This window comes from Tachypleus tridentatus, chromosome 12 (genome assembly GCF_004210375.1).
Source record: "Tachypleus tridentatus isolate NWPU-2018 chromosome 12, ASM421037v1, whole genome shotgun sequence".
Lineage (NCBI taxonomy): Eukaryota > Metazoa > Arthropoda > Merostomata > Xiphosura > Limulidae > Tachypleus > Tachypleus tridentatus.
Window position 1 is genome coordinate 43,109,081 of NC_134836.1, and position 21,776 is coordinate 43,130,856.

A 21,776-nucleotide genomic window follows, 5' to 3' on the forward strand; every position below is an offset into this window, starting at 1 on the left:
AGTAAGTTTTTCTTACACCTGAAAACTCTCTCAGTTTGTTTGTTAGTTTTAGCAAAGCGACAATAGACTATTATTGTATCTACTGCAGAGAAATGAGCCACAAATTTTAGCATTGTAAGTACTTAGACTTATCGATGCTCCACCTAGGAGAGATCTGAAAACATCTTCAACTAAATAATTCTATATTTTCTCACTAACTGAATTTGTGAGAAACAATGAAACTTAATTCAAATAAACAATCAGAAGAAGCACATTGAACATATGTATTTTTATCTATCACAATGGAGAATTAAATTTAAAGATTTTTCTGTATTAATTCATACCTATACAAGACTAGCTGTTATTTTTCTTTTACAGATCGAGTAAAGCTCGCATTATTGACTTAAATTATATTGTTATCAACGTGATTGATCATTTCCAGTGAAACTGAAGAGACCGTTGCCTTAAGAGATTATAGGACTGTCTTTAGGAAATATAACTTCACATATGACAAATAACTAAGCTTGGATCTATCTTTCTTACGGAAAAGTAACAAGTGTTTATGTGGATGACACAAAACTACAGATAGCTATAGCAAAAACTTAACTATCTTCTTGATCAATACGGTATGTGGGAATTGAACAAATAAAAAAAAAGAAAATTTCCTGTTTATGATGTGTTATTTAGCGTAAATATACAGATTGATTTTTGTAATTAATGAATTTTATATGGTAATTATTCGTTGTTTAATTGTGTGACTCTCTAATACACTTTTTCTCGGAAAAATGTCATTTGTAAATAGATACACAGTAAATGTTACTGTCGTTGTATAAAAAAAGTTACGTATACAAACACTATCGATATGAATGCTATGGTAAACATCGTAAAGAGTTGAGAAATATTATTTAGTCGCTTTTTAAGAGACTGTCTTCACATATTTAAAGATTTTACGAAAAGTTAGTTTTTGTAAGCTCGTGTAACTGACCTCTTTCGTTCTCTGATAACAAACGTCACAAAATAATGTTCCGAACCAGCTGCGGTGACGCTTAATGTATTATAACTTACATTTGTAGCTTGGAGAAGTTGAATTTCTTTAGATGTAATTAAACTTACACTTTTATCTGTATCTAACACTTTATATTCTGTTTCAAATAGTTTCAGTGTATTGCAGGTCCTGTAGTGGAGTCTTCATTATACAAAATATCACAGAGCTTTGAAGTAAGTGGTTATTTTAAATTTAAATAACAGTTACTGATATAGTAGTACAAATAGTAGTTATTACAACGCTTTTAATGAAACCCGTTGTGGCCTCACTGTTGTTGATCGTTACTAGTGTTGCACAAGAAAATGACAGTTCATGTGGAAATGTCATTACTATCCAGAGTGAGATTTGCCAGCATAATTTAAACCAACTTTAAATACTCTGTTGCCTATCGTAAGCTAACAGTTGTTAAATAATAGCTTCTTATATTTTGTAAAACATAAATATAAACCAATTTATGTTTGAGAGGTAGGTTAACAGTTCCACAATATATTAAAAATTAAAGGAACGATATTTTCTACATATATATTTGTATGCTGAGGGTGGATACACCATTGCTTTGTTAATAATAACAGCTTGAGATGTAATGCTTCAGTCTTTTGTTTTCAATTTCTTTTTTTGGCTCAATCATTATAAAAAAATTACACAAACTTTAACCAAGTAAACTCAAGTCAGAACCATAAAATAATTCATGCCTTATCACATTGCTACAATTTATTTATGACATTGGTGCTGAAACTATTACTATTGGCGTGTTTATTACTTTATGTGTTTGTGTGCTTTAGATGTACAGTCTAGTAAAATCCTGTGGTTTCATAAAATGTGAAAATGATTGCATATTTGGTGTGACTGTAACAAGAGGGCATGAGTAATATTATTGTTTTCAATTAATCTTTTATAATAATCTATGTAGAATTTCAGCAGGCTTAGTTTGATAGTGTGATACAGAGAATAGATTGAGGCCAGTTTTTTGACAGTGAGCTGCTTGGTCAGAGTAGAAGGCTACAGATAAGTTTCAGGTGCAAGGACATTAGATGATTATGTGAACACACACGTAATAATATATATTTATTTTCTGTACAGAGCATGTATGTGCACATGCATATATACACATGATATGTATAACAGAAAATAAAATATCAGAACAACAGGGGATTTTTTGATCCATCTTGGCCATGCAATCCACTAATCTAAAATTTAAATTAAAATACTCAGAGCAAGCTCTTATTATTTGCATAAATTTCATTTCATCACATCTGAAAGCAATAGATTCTAAATGATATCTTGCAGGTTAAAAAAAGTAGTAGTTAAAAATAATATCAAATAAGAAAAAGTTTGACACTGACAATTCCCTTAACAACTTTAAATGGACCAGTAAGAACCTCTAACTTCTTTTCTCAAAAGAAAAATAATTCCATAAAACATAATCTGTTTTCAATGGACAAACTTTCATCCCAGTTACCATCTTAGAAGCCATTTTCTGAACCCTCATTCAACGTCCTTGGAATAAGGAACTGTCAACCAAACAGAGTAATCAAAATATGGCATAAACAGTGACCTATACAATGAAAATATAATTTCCCTAGATCTATATTCAGTGTTAGGTACAACCTAAAATCCTAGTTACCCTGTCACTAGCTATCAACAGCATACTGCTTTGATGCCTTAAAAGGCTGATGAACTAGGTCACCAACATCCTCTTTTTCATTACACTGTAAAATTTATTCCTGTTAAAGTTATTAATCAAGATGTATCTCACATGTATTGTCTTTCATTTATTGTAATTAATAGGCATCTCTTATTTATTTGTTATGTCACAAAATAATCCAAATCCTTTTGTAAACTGGCAGCAACATCCTCACAGCCAGTAACACCCCAAAACTTCAATATAATCAGCAAATTTAAATAACTTGTTGACCATTTCTTCATCTTTGTTATTAATGTAAAATAAAAACAGCAACATTCTTAACACTGAGCGTGATCAAAGTGCCATACTATCCAACCACTTTTCTATTTATTTAAGAAGCTTTATTTTGGCACCTTTGTCAAATGTTTTTTGTTTTGAAAATCCAGAACAATCAAATATACATCACTGTTTTAAACTTTATCAGTAGCAACATCTTCAAAGAATGTCAAAAGATTAGTAAAGCAAGATGCTTCCCATAGTAAAACCATTTTGTTGAGTGTACAGCAAAATTTTGAACTTTTTAAAGGACTTTGCAAACCACTTTTCTTCAGACTTCCAAAACTTTTTCCACTACTGATGTAAGACTAATAGGCTTATAATATTTATTACCATTTATTTAAAAAAATGGAGTATCATTAGGCAACTTGCAATATTCCGGTATCTGCTCACTATTTCAGGACTTTCAAAATATAGTAGCAAGTGACCCGCATGTCCAATCTTAAATCTTCAAAACTTTTGAGAAAATATCTGGCTAAGGACTCTTATCAGTCTTTAAACTTTCCAAATTTTTCATAACAACCTCAGAATTAATGTGATCATTTTGTTTCCATCGGCCAGATGTTCAAGTTGAATATTTTGTAAACCTTCAAAAGTCTGCTCACTGCAACTTAAGCCTCATAGATTAACAAAGCTTAGTTTAGACAAACTGCTTGTTTTATCAGATTCTAGTAATATCTAGTCTTAATAAAATGTAAAATAAAACAAGTGTAAAATAACCTTAGTAATATAAACCTATAGCTTTTTGATGTATAACATAAAAACATAAATGATTGTAATGTCTTTCTAATAAAATTTTTGTCCATTATTGAATACTTTTGTTGTGGTTTACTAGAGTTCCTGCCATGTTTTTTTTTTTTTTTTTTTCATTTTTTCCATATCTGTTTCATGTGTATTTGCCCAACCATTTTAGTAGTTGCTTATTATGATGCACCAAGATGTATTTGTTTGGTCCGTAAAGGAAGGTACAAACAAGTGAAGCCTAAATTTGTTTATTTTATACATAGTTAAAGGGTAGAATTAAAATAAACAATTATTTTAATCTGTGAAGTTTATTTGTATCTACTTTTATCATATTATTATTATTATGCCTGAAATTTAAGCAAGCCATAAAAATCATTTAAGTATAAGTTTTAACACTCCTACGAAAAGACATTTCTAGTCCTGATTTCTCCAAGCCCGTTCCCCTGGCTGTGGTTTCACTAGATAGTAGATAGGGACAGTGGGAATCTCGTAAATCCATTCATAAATGGATTTAAATGGCAATTTTATTTAAACACAAAATTATTAGCCTAATATTAATAACCTTTCAAGTTGCTATGGGGCCTATTAGGACCCACTTTTCGTAGGAGTGTTAATTATGTTATGTCTAGCATATATAAATTGAATTATATTTAATTAAGCAAAGTGTTATAAAGCTTCAAATTCCAAACACTTCATTTATTGTATAGTTACATCAAAACTAACTTAATCTGACATGAATTACATCTTTTCACACCAAGCAGTTTAAGTTTCAATAAATTTTTTTATGGTATAAGCTGTTTCTTTTTACCTACTGTATGTTTTCTTGTTAGTTCACCTTAGGTAAGTCTGCAGTAGCTTAACTATATATAAAAAAGCAATAGGAACTATTATGCCAGTAGGAAAAATACAGCCCAGAAATGTATTGTTTATATCTACTGAAAAATAATATTGTTGATTAACAGGACTGCATATAGGCTTCCAAGTTAGTAGATCTATTATCTGTAATATTCAGGTACTTATTTTCAACTTTTTCATTCTACTATTCAAACAGCCCATTTATCAGAATGTTAAATCCAGGAACAATATGGAGCATATATATTTCCGCACTCCAACTAACATGAATCTCGGACATTTTTTAAGTTAAGTACAACTCGAGCAGTCTCAAAGAGTTTGAGACCTTTGTTCTTCCTTGTTGTAAAGAGACCCACAATGCACATATTATGAATAAGGCCTCATAAATGTCATGTACAATGACAAAATAATCTTGTTCTTAGTAGATGTTCAAAACTGGTAAATCATGTTTTCTACTGAATATTTTTTTGATAGGGAGGAAAAAACTTGTTCAGTGATAAATGTGGTGTGGGACAGGGTGTCTGAGGAGCAGTATGCACATCTTGTATAAGAAGCAAGTTTTTTTTTTTCTAATCTTCCATATCCCATGCATAACTTTAAACTTGTCAGAATTGAATTTCTTTTTTTCTTTTTTTAAATCCTAGACCAGACATTTAACACTGCTCAACTCATTATCAGACAGAATTTGAAAACTGCCTTCATTAACTTCCTAAAGAAGTGGAGTGCTGAAGGTGTGTAAAGAGTGCCTCAAGTACAAATATTGGATGAAATTTTGGGCATATTTCCCCAGAAAATTTTATATGGTCTGAGAACATTCCAGGACATTCTAGTAAAAGCTCTGTTTAATAGCATATTTAATGCAAATGACATTATTCTTTATACTTTTGTTTGCTTTTCTGAAAAAATATATTAACATTGTGTCACCTACTGTGTCCAAAAAATGTATTTTTAATTGTATCACTTGTCTTGATTCTCTAAAACCAGAGTTGATTTACATGCTAGTCACAATCATTCAAGTCATTTTTATTTTGAAACGTATTGATGTCATCTGCATATTGAAATATCTGTCTATAATGATAAATCTATTTGTCTGTGTATGTGATCGCACAGCTCCAAGAGTAAAAGATTTAATGATCCAAAACTTTACTTGTATACTAAGGGTAGTCAGGGTAGTCACTTTGGTATTATTTTTTAGACTTGACTAAAAAAATTGTTGATGATTTTGCTTTTTACCTATAACACTTTAGCTCCATAATTCTGCTTCCTAAAGATCTATAAAAATACTATCATATTTTTCTAATTCTCACTTTCTGAATAAATAATATGTAAAGGTTTCCTGCCATGTATTGTTGAAAAAGTACCCAAAAAATCTGTTTTCACTGGTCAAGACTGATTGAAAGTCTCCTCATTTCCTCTCACTGACTAGTGCTGAATAAATTAACTAAAAGGAATAAGAAGTGATAAGATTACATATGATCAAAAGAAAGGGTATTATGTGTTCATGTATTGGCCTGTGTTAAGAGCTGCCCTTCATGTAATCAATAGTTTCATAACTATTGACATCTTGCTCAGACTGCCATCATGTAACTTTGTGCAAAATCAAACAAAATTAATGAGACAAAGTAACTTCTTTCCCAACATGTCCCTTTGATGTGGATTCCTGTACATGGTGAGAGGACCTCCCAAGGAAGGTTCTGTTCTTTCAGTTTACCTCCTCTGAGATCTAAACATCCACCCATGTGTTTGTTGTGCATGGTGATACATGAAGGTGAGAGGATCCTGGTGGTTGAGGGTCCAACCCTAACACAACACTTTGGCCTTGAATTCCTGTAAATGGGTAACCTTGGGGTGGCCTCCCTAAGCTCAATTGGCTGGTCTGTTTGGGTTAGGGTCAATCAAGTACTAGTGTTGGATGTTCTCAACAGGTGTTGTGTACATTGTATCTGATGCTGGTGTTTGGGTATAGTGCCTACAAAATCCTGGCATTGCTGCAGTGTCCTTGTTTGGCATTGTAATACGTCCCCTCATAGGGCTTCATGGTGGGTGGAGTCAGTGGGTGCAAAACATTCTTTTTTGTTATGGACACTCCAAGTAAAAACTTAAATAAAATAGTGAAAAAACCAACAGTCCATGGGTAAATGACCGTGTCTTGAAGATTCTGAGCAGCAATCTTCAACATCTGTGTAACATCTGTACCTCATTTTCTTAAATTACATTTTCTTTTAGATGAACGTTTAGGACAAATATTTTTTTTTATCCAGAAGGAATTAGAGGGACTTGCTGGCTCTCCAAAGTCAGTCAAAAAGCTTTGCTCTTATGAAATATTGGTGGAAACATTCACATCTAAACACAGTGAATGCCTCTTGCATTCAAGGGCAATTGGGGATATACCCATTGAGGTTATGTCTCATGCTGCTTTAAATTTGTCACTAGGAGTTATTATTGAGAGGGATTTGAAGAACATCCTTTTGGAGATTCTTGCTGGTTTCTCCATACAAGGAGTTTCTGCAGAGAGGCATATCTCCACTTGCAAAGGTAGAACTATGATGCTGACCAGTGTCCTCATTTTAACATTTACATCACCATGTACACTTGCCACATCAAGGCAGGTTATCTTAATTACAAGGTATAGCCATACATTCCAAACCCTCTCAGGTGTTTCCAGTGTCAGTCATTCGGTGACTCAAAGACATCACGTTGTGATTCCTTGACATGTGCTTGTTGCAGTGGCAAGGACCATGATACCTATGAGTGTGAAACAGACCCTCATTGCATCATTGCAGTGGCTTTCACCCATTCTACTTTCGTTCTTACTGTACATGGTTGGAAAAAAGCATTTGATGACCATTCAAAACATTACTTACCTTGAGGCTTGAAAGTTGCTGTCCACAACTTCATCTTGGATGTATAATGCTGCTGCAGTTTGTTCCACTACTGCAGTGGGAGTACAGATGGATCTCTCTGTGCCTCCAAAAGAATCGCTCTCAAACCATATGAAAAGTCTTCCAATGATAAAGACCTGCCCAATCGACCCAGGGCAGGATCCATGGAGGTCGACAGACCTTCCTTGAATGAAGAAAATAAAGAAAAAAGACATGGTTGAAAATAGAAGGGCTCATCACCCAATTTGCCTGCACATAAATTAAAATGGCCACCTTGATACAGTGGAACTGTTGAGGGTTAAGTTTTAATCTGGATGTCATCAAAGCACAGATTATTTCCTGCCATCCTGTATGTTTTCTTGCAGGAAACATTACTGAAATTTACTGATACAGTCACCTTTCAGCAGTTGTTTTTTGTACAGAAATTACAGGCTATATGATAGATGAGTGCATGGAGGGGTGGCACTGCTGGTTCATCAGCATGTGCTCACCCTGTCTTTGCCACTCAACACACCCTTGTAGGCCGTAGCCATCGGTGTTTCCTTTGGTTGTACCATCACTGTTTGTTCTCTCTACCTGTATCCTGAAGAGACCTATGATCAATCAGACCTTGATGCTTTCATTGAACAGTTGTTATCTCCTTTTTTAATCCTGGGAGACTTTAATGGACATAATCCCCTCTGGGGAGATGCTGATATTGATGGGAGGGGTTGCTCAATCCTTTACTGCTAGTGATTTTTCAGTTTACTCCCGTTCTTTATTCTCCCACTTTTCATTGAGGGTTACAATAACCAATGAGGCAAGGATCACTTTGATATCATTTTGAGAGGGTCTATCCGTGGTTGATGGCACCCTACCCACATGCCCCAGTGGAAACTGGATCAAGCCAACTGGCTCTTTTCACTGCTCTTGCAGAACTTGATCCTGCCATCGTCTGTAAGCTATGAATGCACAACTGCATGGCAGCAGTGACTGACTGTATTATACAGGCAGCTGCTCAATGTATTCCTAAAACCTCAACATGTTTACCATTATATCCTCGTCTGTGGTAGAATCCTGCCTGCCACATGGCATGAAAGGCTCAAAAACAGGCCTGAGGTACTTTTCATAGATATCCCACACTCTTAAACCGCATCGCTTTTTAGCAGCCTCGTGTACATGCTCGGCAGATAAGACATCAAAGCCAGAAGAAATCTTGGATTAAGTAGTATCTTCTACTACCAGTTCCAAAGTCATGTGGGACAAGATTCGAAAGATCAGTTGGCAATATAATTCTGCCTCCTCTCGATCTTTGCTTTCTTATGGAAGTAGCTGATACCCAAAGCATTGCTGATATTCAAGGTGAAAGCTTTTGCTGGGTATCTTGCACTTCTTAGCCATTAAGATATAGGCAGAGTGATCAGCTCTTTCCTTTTGAGCTGATTGTCTCTATAACTATAATCGCCCCTTTACACTGGTGGAGCTCAAACTTGCCCTTCATCAGTCTGGCATTACATCAGTCGAACCTGGTATACACTGCGAGATGCTGCGACATCTATCTCCTGCTATTCTTTTGATTGTTTTTAACCTGATCTGGCAGAAGAATGTTTTTCCTTATGCCTGGCACTGGGCTAGTGTCCTACCTTTCTCTAAGCCTGGGAAGGATCCCGAGATTTTATCAAGCTACCACCCAAATGTTTTGACGAGCTGTTTCTGTAAGACCTTAGAGAGGATGGTTAATGCTTGATTGATTTGGTTTTTCGAATCAAAGAGCCTCCTTTCACCCACCCAGTGTGGATTCCGACGCCAGCGCTCTACCATGGACCGCCTGATTTGACTTGAAACGTCAATCAGAGAAGCCTTTCTCAAACGACAACATCTTGTATCAATATTCTTTGATATTGAGAAGGCTTATGATACTACATGGGGGGTATAGCATTTTGCGAGACCTCTATTTATATGGGTTACGTGGTCATTTGTCCATTTTTATTTAAAAACAATTTAATGGGCAGGCATTTCTAAGTTTGTGTGGGTTGGACACTTTCTCGTTCTTTTCTGCAGGAACTTAGAGTCCCTCAAGACTGTGTTTTGAGTGCCACACTTTTCAGTATAAATATCAATGCTATCACTGGATATCTCCCTCTTACTGTTGCAAATAGGATCTATGTCGACAACTTTTACATCTCACGTCAGTCGTTGAACGTGAGGTATATTGAGTGGCAGCATTGGCCACAGTTTGTTAACTCGTCATTTTCTGTTATCTGGGACTGATGCATTAATGTGTTGTCTGTGTAACACTGAGGTCACAATAAGCCATATTGTACTGTCTTGCTGTCGTTATGATTCTCAGCGACGGCACCATTTTAAACGTGTTTTGTCCTAAGGTTTATCTATAACGTTAGTGTCATTAGCGATGGTAACACTGGCCACCTTACAAATGCTTTTAGTTTTTAAAGGCCCTTAATCTTTGTAATGCTATTTAAGTTTTTAATTTATAAATTAGACATTTTTTATTAATGTGATTCTTTTTTAAGAATTGAACTACAACTCGTTCGATTTGAAATTAGAAAATGGCCTTGACGTCAAATAACTCGAAACCAGGACTGGAAAGACCAACTTCAGGTGTCTAACGCTGATGTTTGAACTACCCGTTAGTCATCCTGGCGAGTTATAGCAATAAAAATTTTGTTACAGAAAGTCTTTTAAAACACGTATATTTCTGAAAATGGCCGTGACGTCAAATAACTCGAAGCAAGGACTGGAAAGGCCAACTTCAAGTGACTAACGCTGATGTTTGAACTTACCTGTTAGTCAGCCTGGTGAGTTATGGTAATTAAAATTATGCTACAGAAAGCCCTTCACAACTTGTATTACTGTAGTTTCTCTTTTACTGCTGTAAACTAGATATAAAAACGCTATTTATGTTTTTAATTCACAAATTAATTTTTTTGTTTTTCTTTAATTCCTTTTTACGAATTTTAATAATTTTACTTGAATTTTAACTTTTTACCGGATATATATTTCTCGACATCATTGATTTTTACCGGATGTTTGGCGCAATAGCCTTATTACTTTACACCATAAAACGCCAAACCAACCAACCAAACCAACACATTTTCAGTTATTACGCACAAAATAATTTATATTTATAAATGCATTGCCTCGTATTAACGTGTATTGTTAATGTCGCAATATATATTTTAAACAATAACGTTTAACGATAACTAAATGTCTCACAATTTGTGTAAACATAAGACATAGTTACTTTCGTGTAAGTTTTCTTTATCAAGTATATGAAGTATTAAAACTGTATTTTATGTTCGTGAACATTGAATGTCGAACAGAAAACGTCGTGCCTGTAACTATAATCTATAACTAATATGGTTTTGTAGAAATTTCGCCCCTACATCACACACTGTTATGTGTTTACCATATTTTAATATAAATGTATAACATTTCTTGAAAACTCTAGGCGGATGCACATACAACATTGAAATCGATAAAATGCAAGAAGTGATAAAGGTCATAATATTTGTATATGATTGCCGAATCAAAGAGAGAGATTTCGTCAGCCTTATTTTTGTGTATGTGTAGCCAGCGTTTACGACTGTAGATTTTCAAGCACGTGCGGTTCTAAGTCTCGCGTGTGTCATTCACAGTTTGACTTAGCATTTTTTTTTCTTTTGCTAGCATTATATCGTATCATTACAAGACTGTATTGAATTAAAAAGAAATATTTTAATAATATACACGATACATTAAACAATTATTATGCGTGCATTTAGTTTGAATAATATTAACCGAATGGTTATAAATTCGTGAGACTATTTGCTTATATATGGATACAAACAATAAAATCGGTAGTGTACAGGCAGTAGACAAGTTTCAACCTGTATTGCTGATTGGACATAGTGATGTTTACACATAAATGCCTTTACTTACAGTTACCGTAACGACCACGATACGGCTGCGCTGTAAGATTAGCTGATGCAAGAAGAGGTAATAGGGAAAATATAAACAATCCTCTGTTATATTCAGTTTTCAACTTAGCAGTTGGATGCAAAAGCACTAAAACAGAAAATAGAAATCATATCTTGCCAAAAGGATATCACTTTGACTTAGGTAAGTGTGCATTTTGTTGAAGTTTAGGATAGAAAATTCTCATTCAATGATTTGAAAGTATGATTTAATTTTGACTAATGATGGTTTTGATAGCTTTGTTACAGATTGACAATGATATCTGTAATTTATTTCCATGCTCAGTTCTATATAAAATCTGCACTATTTTGATAGAAATACAGTAAATATTCATAAAAAGTTTTGATTAGCTGTGTTATGTGTTGTTAAAATTAGTAAGATACAAACATAGATTTATTCAAAATTAAATTATCATATACTGTAACATAAATTTGTGTTGATGTAAACTATATTTTAAGTATTTTCATTAAATCATTTCCTTCGTTGTAGCTTACACTGATAAAATATTATAGAGAAATTGTTGCTAAGTTTGAGTATCAAGTTATTTTGTGAGAAAAATAGTTAGGCATTTGTTGATTGTGGAAGTATTCTAGTAAAATTGAATCAGTTAACCAAAAACTTTATGGATGATAGAGGTTTAAAGTAAAATAATTTTGAAAGCTTCATTTATGGAACAAACTCTTAAGTGGATTGTGAAATAAAACCAAAATATAACTTTTCATTTTGAATCTAGGTGAACTGGTGGTTAACATGCTGAACAGTGGAATTGAGGGTTCCTTAATGGTTGTCCTGTTGTCACAAAATCGCTCACCAAATTTTGGGCTTGTGAGTGTATTATAAAAGTGACAGTTGATTACAGTATTCATTTAGTGTAGCCATTGAGTTGGTAGTGGGTATTGTTGATTTGTGGCTTACATTGCAGTCTGTCAGAAATTATGGACAGCTTGCTTTGTGAATATATCTGAAGCAATATTATTATCCTATGTTTTGATATTTTCTTTATATTGTCTATTGGATCATCTTTTTCCTCTTCCAGGTCCATGCTCTTATTTTAGCATGGCATCTGCTTCTTATGCCTCTATTTAAGTCATTGGGGCATCTTCTTGAATCTAGGTGAACTGGTGGTTAACATGCTAAACAGTGAAATTGAGGGTTCCTTAATTGGTTGCCCTGTTGTCACAAAATTCAGATTTGCTCAAAGCAGTTAACACGAACTCATTCTCATTACAATATAGGTGTAGCCTAATCTCTCAATACCACCTGAACTACTATTGAAGGATAACATTGTTGACATGTTTAAACAATGTTCAATATTGAGCAATATTCTCTCCAGGCTGTTAACTGATATAATATGCTCCAAGAACAACAAAAGAACAAATGTAGTGTACTGTAAAATTACTTAAAAGCTTTTTCAACCATAGAATATTAAATAAACATTATAATATTAGAAGAAGATAGAATTGCATAGTATATTCAAATACCACAAAAGTAGAAGTGTCATATGCTTTGTCTTAAATAATTTGTGAAGTACAGTGGTACCTTGGTTCTCAAACTTAATCCGTTCCAGAAGGCTGTTCGAAAACCGAATCAATTTTTCCCATAAGAAATACTGTACATTAAATTAATCCATTACAGACCTCCAAAAATTACGCATTGTGAAGCATTTTAAGTAAAAATATTGCTTATTTATATCTGTATAATAATACATGCATAAAGTCAACCACAAAAACTATAAACACAATAAAAAAAACAATAAATAAAAATTTAACTGCACTTTACCTGTGCTGAGGAGAACTGATGGTGTAAGTGAAAGGTGGTGAGGAATGTGGAGAGTAGGAGGGTTATTATTGTTTGGAAGGGGAGTCACCTTCCATAAAAACGTCAAGTAACTCTCCTTCTGGGGTTCTTTCTTTTTTCTGTCTCTTTGCACTGCTAGAACCTGCTTGAGACTCACTGGACCTATTTCTCGTGAAAAACTTGTCTAATGAGGTTTGTTTCTGCTTACATTTTAAAATATTTCTGAAGTAAGACATGGCATTGTAATTGAAAAGGTTTATGCTGTGGTTTGCTACAGCTTTGTCAGGGTAAACGTTTTCCACAAAACTTTGTAACTCTCCCCATTTTCCACATGTTTCCTTGATTAGTGAACAAGGAACATCCTCCCTTCCCTCCTCCTCATCTGAAGACACTTCCTCAGTTGCCTTTTGTTGCTGCTCCTTCTGAAGGTCTTGGAGTTCTTCCATGGTGAGCTCAGTGTTGTAGTCTTCCACCAATTCCTCCACATCATCACCACTCACATTCAAGCCCATACACTTGCCTAGTGAGACAATATCCTCGACAATAGGCTCAGCCTCAAAGCCTTCAAAGTCTCTCTCTGCTACTGAGTCTGGCCACAATTTCTTCCAGGCTGAGTTCATGGTCCTCTTTGGCATTTTTTTTCCAAAAGAGGCCTGTCTCATCACAGTTGAACACTTGTTGGGGAATAAAACCCTCAGCTTCTACATAGTCCTACATAGCAGCATCTTTGTTAGAACTGGCACTCACCCCATGACTCACCATACTATGTATGCCACTTCTCTTCCTAAATTTTTCAAACCACCCCCTTCCTGCCTTGAAGACATCTTGTATCAGCACTCATTCCAGGGGTGTTTTTCAGGAGGTCAGCATGCAACTGCTTTGCTTTCTCACAAATGGTCTCAGAAATGCTATCACCAGCTAACTGTTTTTCGTTTACCCAAATTAATAATTTTTTCTACCTCTTCCATTGTTTATGATCTTTGTTTTGTAAGCACTGTCACTCTTTTTGCAACATCAGCTCATTTTATGACCTCTTTATTTTTCAGTATGGTGCAGACTGTAGACTTCACTATACCAAACTGTGTAGCAAGGTTAGACACGCGAACACCATTCTCATACTTCGCTATGAAATTTTTGTTTCACTTCTATTGTGGCTCTAACAACTTTTCTTTTTGGTTTGCTGCTTTCATTATCCTTCTTTGACCCCATGGTGGCTTATTTAATCAGAATATTTAGAAAGACAACAAAAACAAAACAAAAAGAAAAACGAGAATGTTCACAGCAGATTTTTAGCAGGGGTGTGGACTGAGCAACAGGTGAGGGTAAAATGTTTTGGGCAAGCTTGACATGGGCTGAATATGGTCGAAGGGCCATTCGGGTCATCAGTCGGGTTATTTCAGGGATTCGGGCCACGACAGCTTGGTTTGGGAACAGAGTTTATGTTTGACAACAGACATTTTTTTCTCAAACAATATGTTCAAAAACCGAATTGTTCGAGAACTGAGGTACCACTGTATTTGAATAAATTCACCAATATTCTTTATAACAGTAATCTAGTGTGTGTATGTGGAACTATTTGCATGTTATTTATTGAAAAAGCCTTGCTAATTCATGTATGTGAAGAGGAAATCTAAAATGATGGTGAATATATTGGGCAGGATTTTCTCTTAACAAAAAGCAGTTACACATATCTTATTTAAAAGAATATACAACAAGAGGTGTGTTAATATAATTTGTTACATTTTATATTCATATGAATAAAATACATTTTCTTGACACAAATGAGATTTTGTAGCATACTGTATTGAAGGAAAATTTGATGTCATAAAAATAGTTTCATTCCTTTGTACTGCTGCTTGCACTTTCTATATTTGAAAGTGATTTTGCCAGTTTTACTGTAAGTATTGTATTGTTCTTTCTGTTTCAATAGTATTTGCTAATTTTTACTTTAGGAGACAACCCTCAAAGGATTAAGTACACCTTCTGTGTACAATGTTTGATGGAATTGCAGCCTATTTCTTTAAAGGAGAAGAGGCTCCAGAATCCAAGAATGAAGAGGAGACGTCTTACGTGACAAAGGAAGCAGAAGATGATTGGATTCTTGTGGATATCTGGGGTAACTAGTTCTTTTATCTAATTATTAACTGAAGTAAAGCACATCTTAGCAATTTCATCAAATATTAACTAGGGGGTGTTATAAGAGTGATTGATAACGTTAAGCTTGTAAAGAATAGGAAAATGTGTTACTACTCATTTTGTAATTTATTCAGGTATTTTATGTGAAAAACTGTTAGGTATAAGAATAACTACAAGAAGTATCAATAATTTTATTTTTCTGTTTTTGTGCTCAAGTGTCTTATAATTAAAACTACAATTGTCTCTTGTCTGTAAAATATTAGCCTCATCATATAATTCATAATATTCAAAGCTAGAAAACTTTATTTTTAACTATTGTTTATAAAATGTAAGTTTTCAAACTAACTATTAGTAAGTTTCATGTAAAGTATAGATAATTATAAAAAGCTCTCTTCATATTGTTTTACTAACAGTTAATATATTATAGGGACATATTTTATTCAATGCTAATTTCTCTAGTTTTTAATATTTGCATAAGGATATTTTGTCATAGATGCTGTTTGAACTACAACTATGAGAGGTCAAGTAATTGTAGTAAAAGCATGTCATATGCATAAATGTGTGTGTATGTATGCTAGCATTTAATAAATAGGGTTGGTTTAGTAATGAGATATGGTACTGTAGAACTTGATGACACTTTATTGACTTTCAGTATAACATGAATTGTGTAAATCACATGAATGTACATGTAATGGCTTAAGGCATAGCTGATATGTCAAACTTAATTACTTTGTGAAGTGTTTCAAATGAGAGAAAGCAACAGATCTAAAATAAATTAATTCTTTTTTTTATCTTATTTCAATTTTTTTTAGAATCTCATAATCCTTCATCTATACATCAAGTGGATCTTAAACTACACTCCATCTCAAAAAATGAAAATATGAAATGTAAACACCTTTGCCCTAAAGTTAATGGTACTGCTCCTCTCTCTGTTCGAATTCCAGAAAAAGTAGAATCTGCTGCAACCTTACCAGATAGTCCGGTAAGCCCAATCCTTATGGAAGGAAGTTGGTACATAACACCACCTCCTTGTTTTACTGCTCAAGGACTGGTTCATGTAGAGACATCTCCTTTGGAAGACCTGCTCATTGAACACCCCAGTATGAGTGTTTATGGATCTGATTATCTACGAGTTTTGTCTTCTGTGAATAAAGAGGTATATACCTCTCAGAATTATGATAGAGAAAATGATGAAATTTCTTCCTTGAGTATTCAAGAAGATGAATCACAGCCATCTTTAGCAACCAGTACTGTTATAATTAACATGGATAGGTTTTGTAGAAGAACAAGAAAGAGGCAACAAACATCTGCTGTTTCTGCGACAATGGGTAACTGTAAAATATAGTTTAACTACAAGTATGATTTCATTTAAATTTTTTTTTCTAATGATCTTTAGTTAATATTAAATTTATATCCTTACATATTTAGGATTTGAAAAGTTGTAATTAACAAACTATAATTGTAATGTTGAACAAAAATTTACTGAAGAAAATGAGTAATATTTGAGCAGAATTTAGTACTAAGGTTTTGCTAACTTATCAGGTGCTTTAGGAAGTTTGCTTTCTTCTCATAATATATCTTAAGAAATTGGTTACCGTGAAATATCAAATACCCTGCATTTTGTTCGGTTTGTTTTGTTTTGAATTTTGCACAAAGCTACATGAGGGCTATCTGTGCTAGCCAGCTCTAATTTAGAGGTGTAAGATTAGAGGGAAGATAACCTGTCTTCACCACACACTGCCAACTCTTGGGTTACTCTTTTACCAACTAATAGTTGGATTGATTGTCACATTATAATTCAATTCCATCATGGCTGAAAGGGTGAGCACGTTTGGTATGGCAGAGATTCAATCCTGCAACCCTCGGATTACGAGTTGAGTGCCTTAACTACCTGGCCTTGTTGGGTCCATTTTGTTTGGAATTTGTTTCTCAGTTACCAGTAACTAAAAAGATAAAAACATTTAGGATTCCATGCTACCTTGAATTATTCAAGTTCACTTACTGTCATTTTTCTTCATGGAAATACAACCATTTAAGTGTTGTTCCATAATCATGTGTAGAGGGTTGTGAAAAATAATTTAGGCTTTAAATGTGAATTTTTTTTCCATTTCCAAGGCTTTGTTTTTCTGATTTTTTAGATGTACTCAAGTTTATTGAGAATGTGAAACCAGCTCAGCGAGCATGGAAGAGACGTGAGCAGAAACAACTACAGAAGTCCTACCTTGACAGACAGAATCGGACTCGCCATATGCGCACTGGCATTAAGCATCCTCAGAGGAAAGAATATCTGATGCACCACTCAGGGGTTAATAATAATAGGAAGCATTAAAAGGTTTACTGCTTATCAGTTTCCAATAATGATTTTATTGTAATTTTGAATTGTATTATTTTTAGATAGTCCATATGGTGTTGAAAAAATTCAATGGGGAAAAGGAAGACATAACATTTTTAATTTTGCAGCTCTTCCATATAATATTCTTAGGATTGAAAGCAAATATCCATTTGAATTAATACTTTTATGTGTTGTACATTCAAGGTTAGTGATAGTTATTATCTGAGGTTATTAAATGTTTATTACATGTTAATGGCATTCACTAAATCAAATGAAATAAGTAGAAGCAGATAAAGAGATAGTGTTATCGTTTGTATACAAAAACTAAAATTTGAAAAGCTTATCAAATTTTTCTTTTAAGTATTTTAATTTTGTGAAGATCTATATATATATATATGGTAAGTTGTATTAGGCTTTTATAACTAAATAGTTTTTTGAAAATGTACATGACATGTAATTCATATTGCATTATTGATAGCTTGTAAGTTATTTATATTTTTATTTCACAGTTCATCATTCATAATGAAATTTTGCTTGATTTCAATGTGTATGTTATGTAAAATCACTTGCTTTGGTTAAAACATTTGATTGAAATATGAGAAAATCATGTAAATGTTTTTTAGCAAAAACATTAGAGGTTAACAATTAAACGTGTAAAGTATATTTAACTTTGCCAAATTACAGTGTCTGAAGAACCGTGTATGTAAATATATTTGTGATTTGTATTTCTATTTGTTGTCAAAGAAATTACTCAAATTTGTTAATCAACTGATCATCAGGCTTATTAACTGATTAAATTCAGTTAATTATTTATTAAAATGAGACAAGAAAATAACATTTAAAAGCACAAATTTTGATTAGTTTGTTATTTTCATGCGTTATGATGCTAACTGATGAAATTGAACAAGAACTAAATTTTTTGATAATTATAATGAGAACTCAGTTACCTGTGTAGTTTGAATAATCAAACTGTGATGATTTGAAGCATTTAAATACAGCAAGTTAATTTTTACATGACGTTAAATGATTTAATCATAACATTGATTAGCTGATTATTTTATGTGGTTTATCTGGGTGATCTATTGTAACAGGTAGTTGATTAATTGTGTGTTAACCTCATGGTTTTAGTTGGAGTAAATTGTTTTTTCTTCTGTAGAAATGTTTTTCAGTATAAATTTTGAAATTTGTTTAGTTGTCTGAGATTAGTTGAGTAATGATGAATTATTTTAATCAAAATCTGTTATTTATGAATTAATTTTATGACACGTCAAAATTAAACGTTCTAAAATCTGGTTTAAACAGTAGCTGAGAACTACACATAATTTATAACTCCTTAAAGATTTATATCTTGATTAAAAAGTAGATATATTTTGTAGTAGTTACATTTCACTAGATAGCTAAATTAACTACATTTAGAAGACCTTATTATCCTATAAAAATTGTATCAGAAAAAATTCTACAAATATAATATGTAATTGATGTTTTAACAATTTTTGTTGCTTTATTAGGTGCATTTAACTATTAAGATTTACTTTAAATTTTAAGTATACACTGTAGCTATTTCTTCTTTTTTTTATAACTGATTATGAAAATTCTCCTTAAAAATGGCTTAGAATAAAAGTAAGTTTATTGTAATGAAATGAAACTTATGGGAAACATCTAATTATAATTCTGTGAAGAAACAGAGGATTTCACAGTACATTCCAAATTACTTCATAATATGTTTTAACAGATGGATATCTTATTATTCTTCCACATTTTAATATTTTTTCCTAATGCTTTTAAAAATAGTAAAGTTGGAATTATAAATTAGTTACTTCACATCTTTACAAGTTTGAAATGCAGTATTTTTATTACATGAAAATTATCTTTGGTTTAATTTTCTGTTTATATACTACAGTTTCCTTTTTCATTGTTTCAGGTCTTTTGTTTCTACTGTTTAAAAGACATGGATGACTTTTATAAGTAAGAGTTTAATTTAATTTGAACCTGTCCATTCAACTCCATGCACTAGTCAGGGTCAATATGTGCAATGTTATACAGTGTACCATTCAAGGTAGTATTATGTGTTTGTTGTCAGAGTTACCAAATTTTCATGTTACACTACACTGTTGATTTTGCAACAGTTCTTGTTAGAGTAGAAAAATATTAGGTATATAATCCTGGAAACTTTATATATGCATTTATGAGGTTGTTGACATCATGCAAATGAAATTTGGAAATTGTACAGTAAACAAAAACTTTTTTTTCACATGAACATTGTCTAGCACAGCACTCCAACTTGTCAGAGTCTAAATTAGACTAACTTCAGTATTTCACAGATGTATCTTTGGTACAAAAGCTTTAGCAACATATCTGAATTTATTTATTTACAACAAACTTGTACTTTTGTTCTTCTGAGGATGCACTTTATAATTATAGTCAACATTACTTTTTCTGTACAAGATTAGTCTATTGGTCAAACTTTGTGTGCATTTGTTTAATAATCAGTTGTGTGTGTGTGTGTGTATGCATATATATTTCACACATTTATTTTGAGCCATAATTTTGACTTGTGCACAAAAATATTGAGGTTTCTTGGTTTTAATACTTTAAGTTTTATTTGTATTTAGTATATCTTTCAGCATGTTATATTGTTTAATCAAGTGGAAATAGCAATTTTTTCCATGGTTTGTTTATTTGTTGTTAAATACATAAATGCACATATACAGCTGGCTATATATTTGCTGCACTTACTACTGATCCACTAAGGGGTGTATTTTAAGATCAGATTAACCAGTTTATGTATTATATACAAGTTAGCTGTGTTTTGAAAATTTTGTTTAAATCAAAATCAGTGAGAAGGGAAATAATATAAAATGTATTAATATAGTATGATATAGTAGATAATATAGTATTAATACAGTAATATACTGATCATGTTTAATAGAAATTCAATGAATTATTAACTGAGCTTAGAAAAATCAAAATTTATATTTTAAATATAATTACTTGTTTGTTAAGCCAGTAGATTATATAGAAGTCCATAAAAAAGGTGCTAACATTCTACTTACTTTTATGACAGTAGTCTTGTCTTTTATTCTATGCATTAAGCATCTGTGATATTCTTTTTGTTGCTTTTACTGCATAGGATCTGTGGTATGGTTGTAGCATGAGAATTCTACTTAATAAACTTTTGAAATACAATAGTAAATATAATTATTTTTGATTTGTAACAGCAAAAACATTGCTGAAGTAATAGCAAATAATAATATAAAGATAGAAGTATGAGGTTAAAATGTCAAATTGCATGCTATTACAGTATGAAATAAAAGTATGCTCTAAATTCAGTTCAGTGTAATATCCACTGAAAATGTGCAGACCTGTACATCCACCACCGTGGAAACAAATGTATCATTAAGTAGAAAGGAATGTTTGGTATTTTGTTATTTATATTTATAAACAGACACAGTGTGAATCAGAGTGTTTTTATACATTTGTGCAATTATAAATTGTTAAGATCTCTTAAAACTGTAATCTTTAACTTGTGTATTACATACATAATGACTGAAAGAAGAACATACTTGTATAGATCAATATTTTATGATTTGTTCTACATTGTATGCAAGGGTTCTTGTTTGTATTTACCTTTGTCTAAAATGTTTCTCGTAAGTACATGTAATGCACTAGTAAGTGTTGAAATATATACAAGTAAAAAGATTCAAATGTTATTTTAACTGTAATTACCATATTTTAAAATGTTCATTGTATATTTAAATAAAATATGAATTTTATTTGTCTGCACATTTTTGTCAGTCTAAAGTGTATATGAATATAAATGTGAGGGAAGAGTCAAACAGGTGTATATACTGCAAATTACAAATGCTGTATTCATAGTGTATGTTACTGAGAAAAGCACTGAACATGATTGTGATTAACATAATATTTTTTTTAAAAGTTAAAATTAATGTTGAAGCTGAATTTAATGGTAATTTCTTTAAAGATGTGTTTCATTTGTATAATAGAAATTATTTGTTTGTTTTGAATTTTTGGCAAAGTTACTCAAGGGCTATCTGCACTAGTCATCCCTAATTTTGCAGTGTAAGGATAGAG

General features: G+C 32.6%; 1 protein-coding gene across 3 annotated transcripts; it reads left to right on the forward strand.

Moving 5' to 3' along the window:
- Positions 1-952: 952 nt before the first annotated feature.
- LOC143233143 (uncharacterized) lies at positions 953-21,467 on the forward strand. Of its 3 annotated transcripts, XM_076469084.1 has the most exons (6): positions 953-1,197; positions 11,386-11,563; positions 15,169-15,332; positions 16,165-16,680; positions 17,491-17,684; positions 19,606-21,467. In XM_076469084.1, exons 3-5 carry the CDS (start codon positions 15,209-15,211, stop codon positions 17,679-17,681), a joined length of 831 nt encoding a protein of 276 aa, XP_076325199.1. In that variant the 5' UTR covers positions 953-1,197; positions 11,386-11,563; positions 15,169-15,208; the 3' UTR covers positions 17,682-17,684; positions 19,606-21,467. The 3 variants fall into 3 exon arrangements, with proteins under 3 accessions (XP_076325199.1, XP_076325197.1, XP_076325198.1); XM_076469082.1 differs by having other exon boundaries at positions 959-1,197; positions 17,491-21,467; XM_076469083.1 differs by lacking the exon at positions 953-1,197 and adding an exon at positions 10,009-10,260 and having other exon boundaries at positions 17,491-21,467.
- Positions 21,468-21,776: the final 309 nt, after the last annotated feature.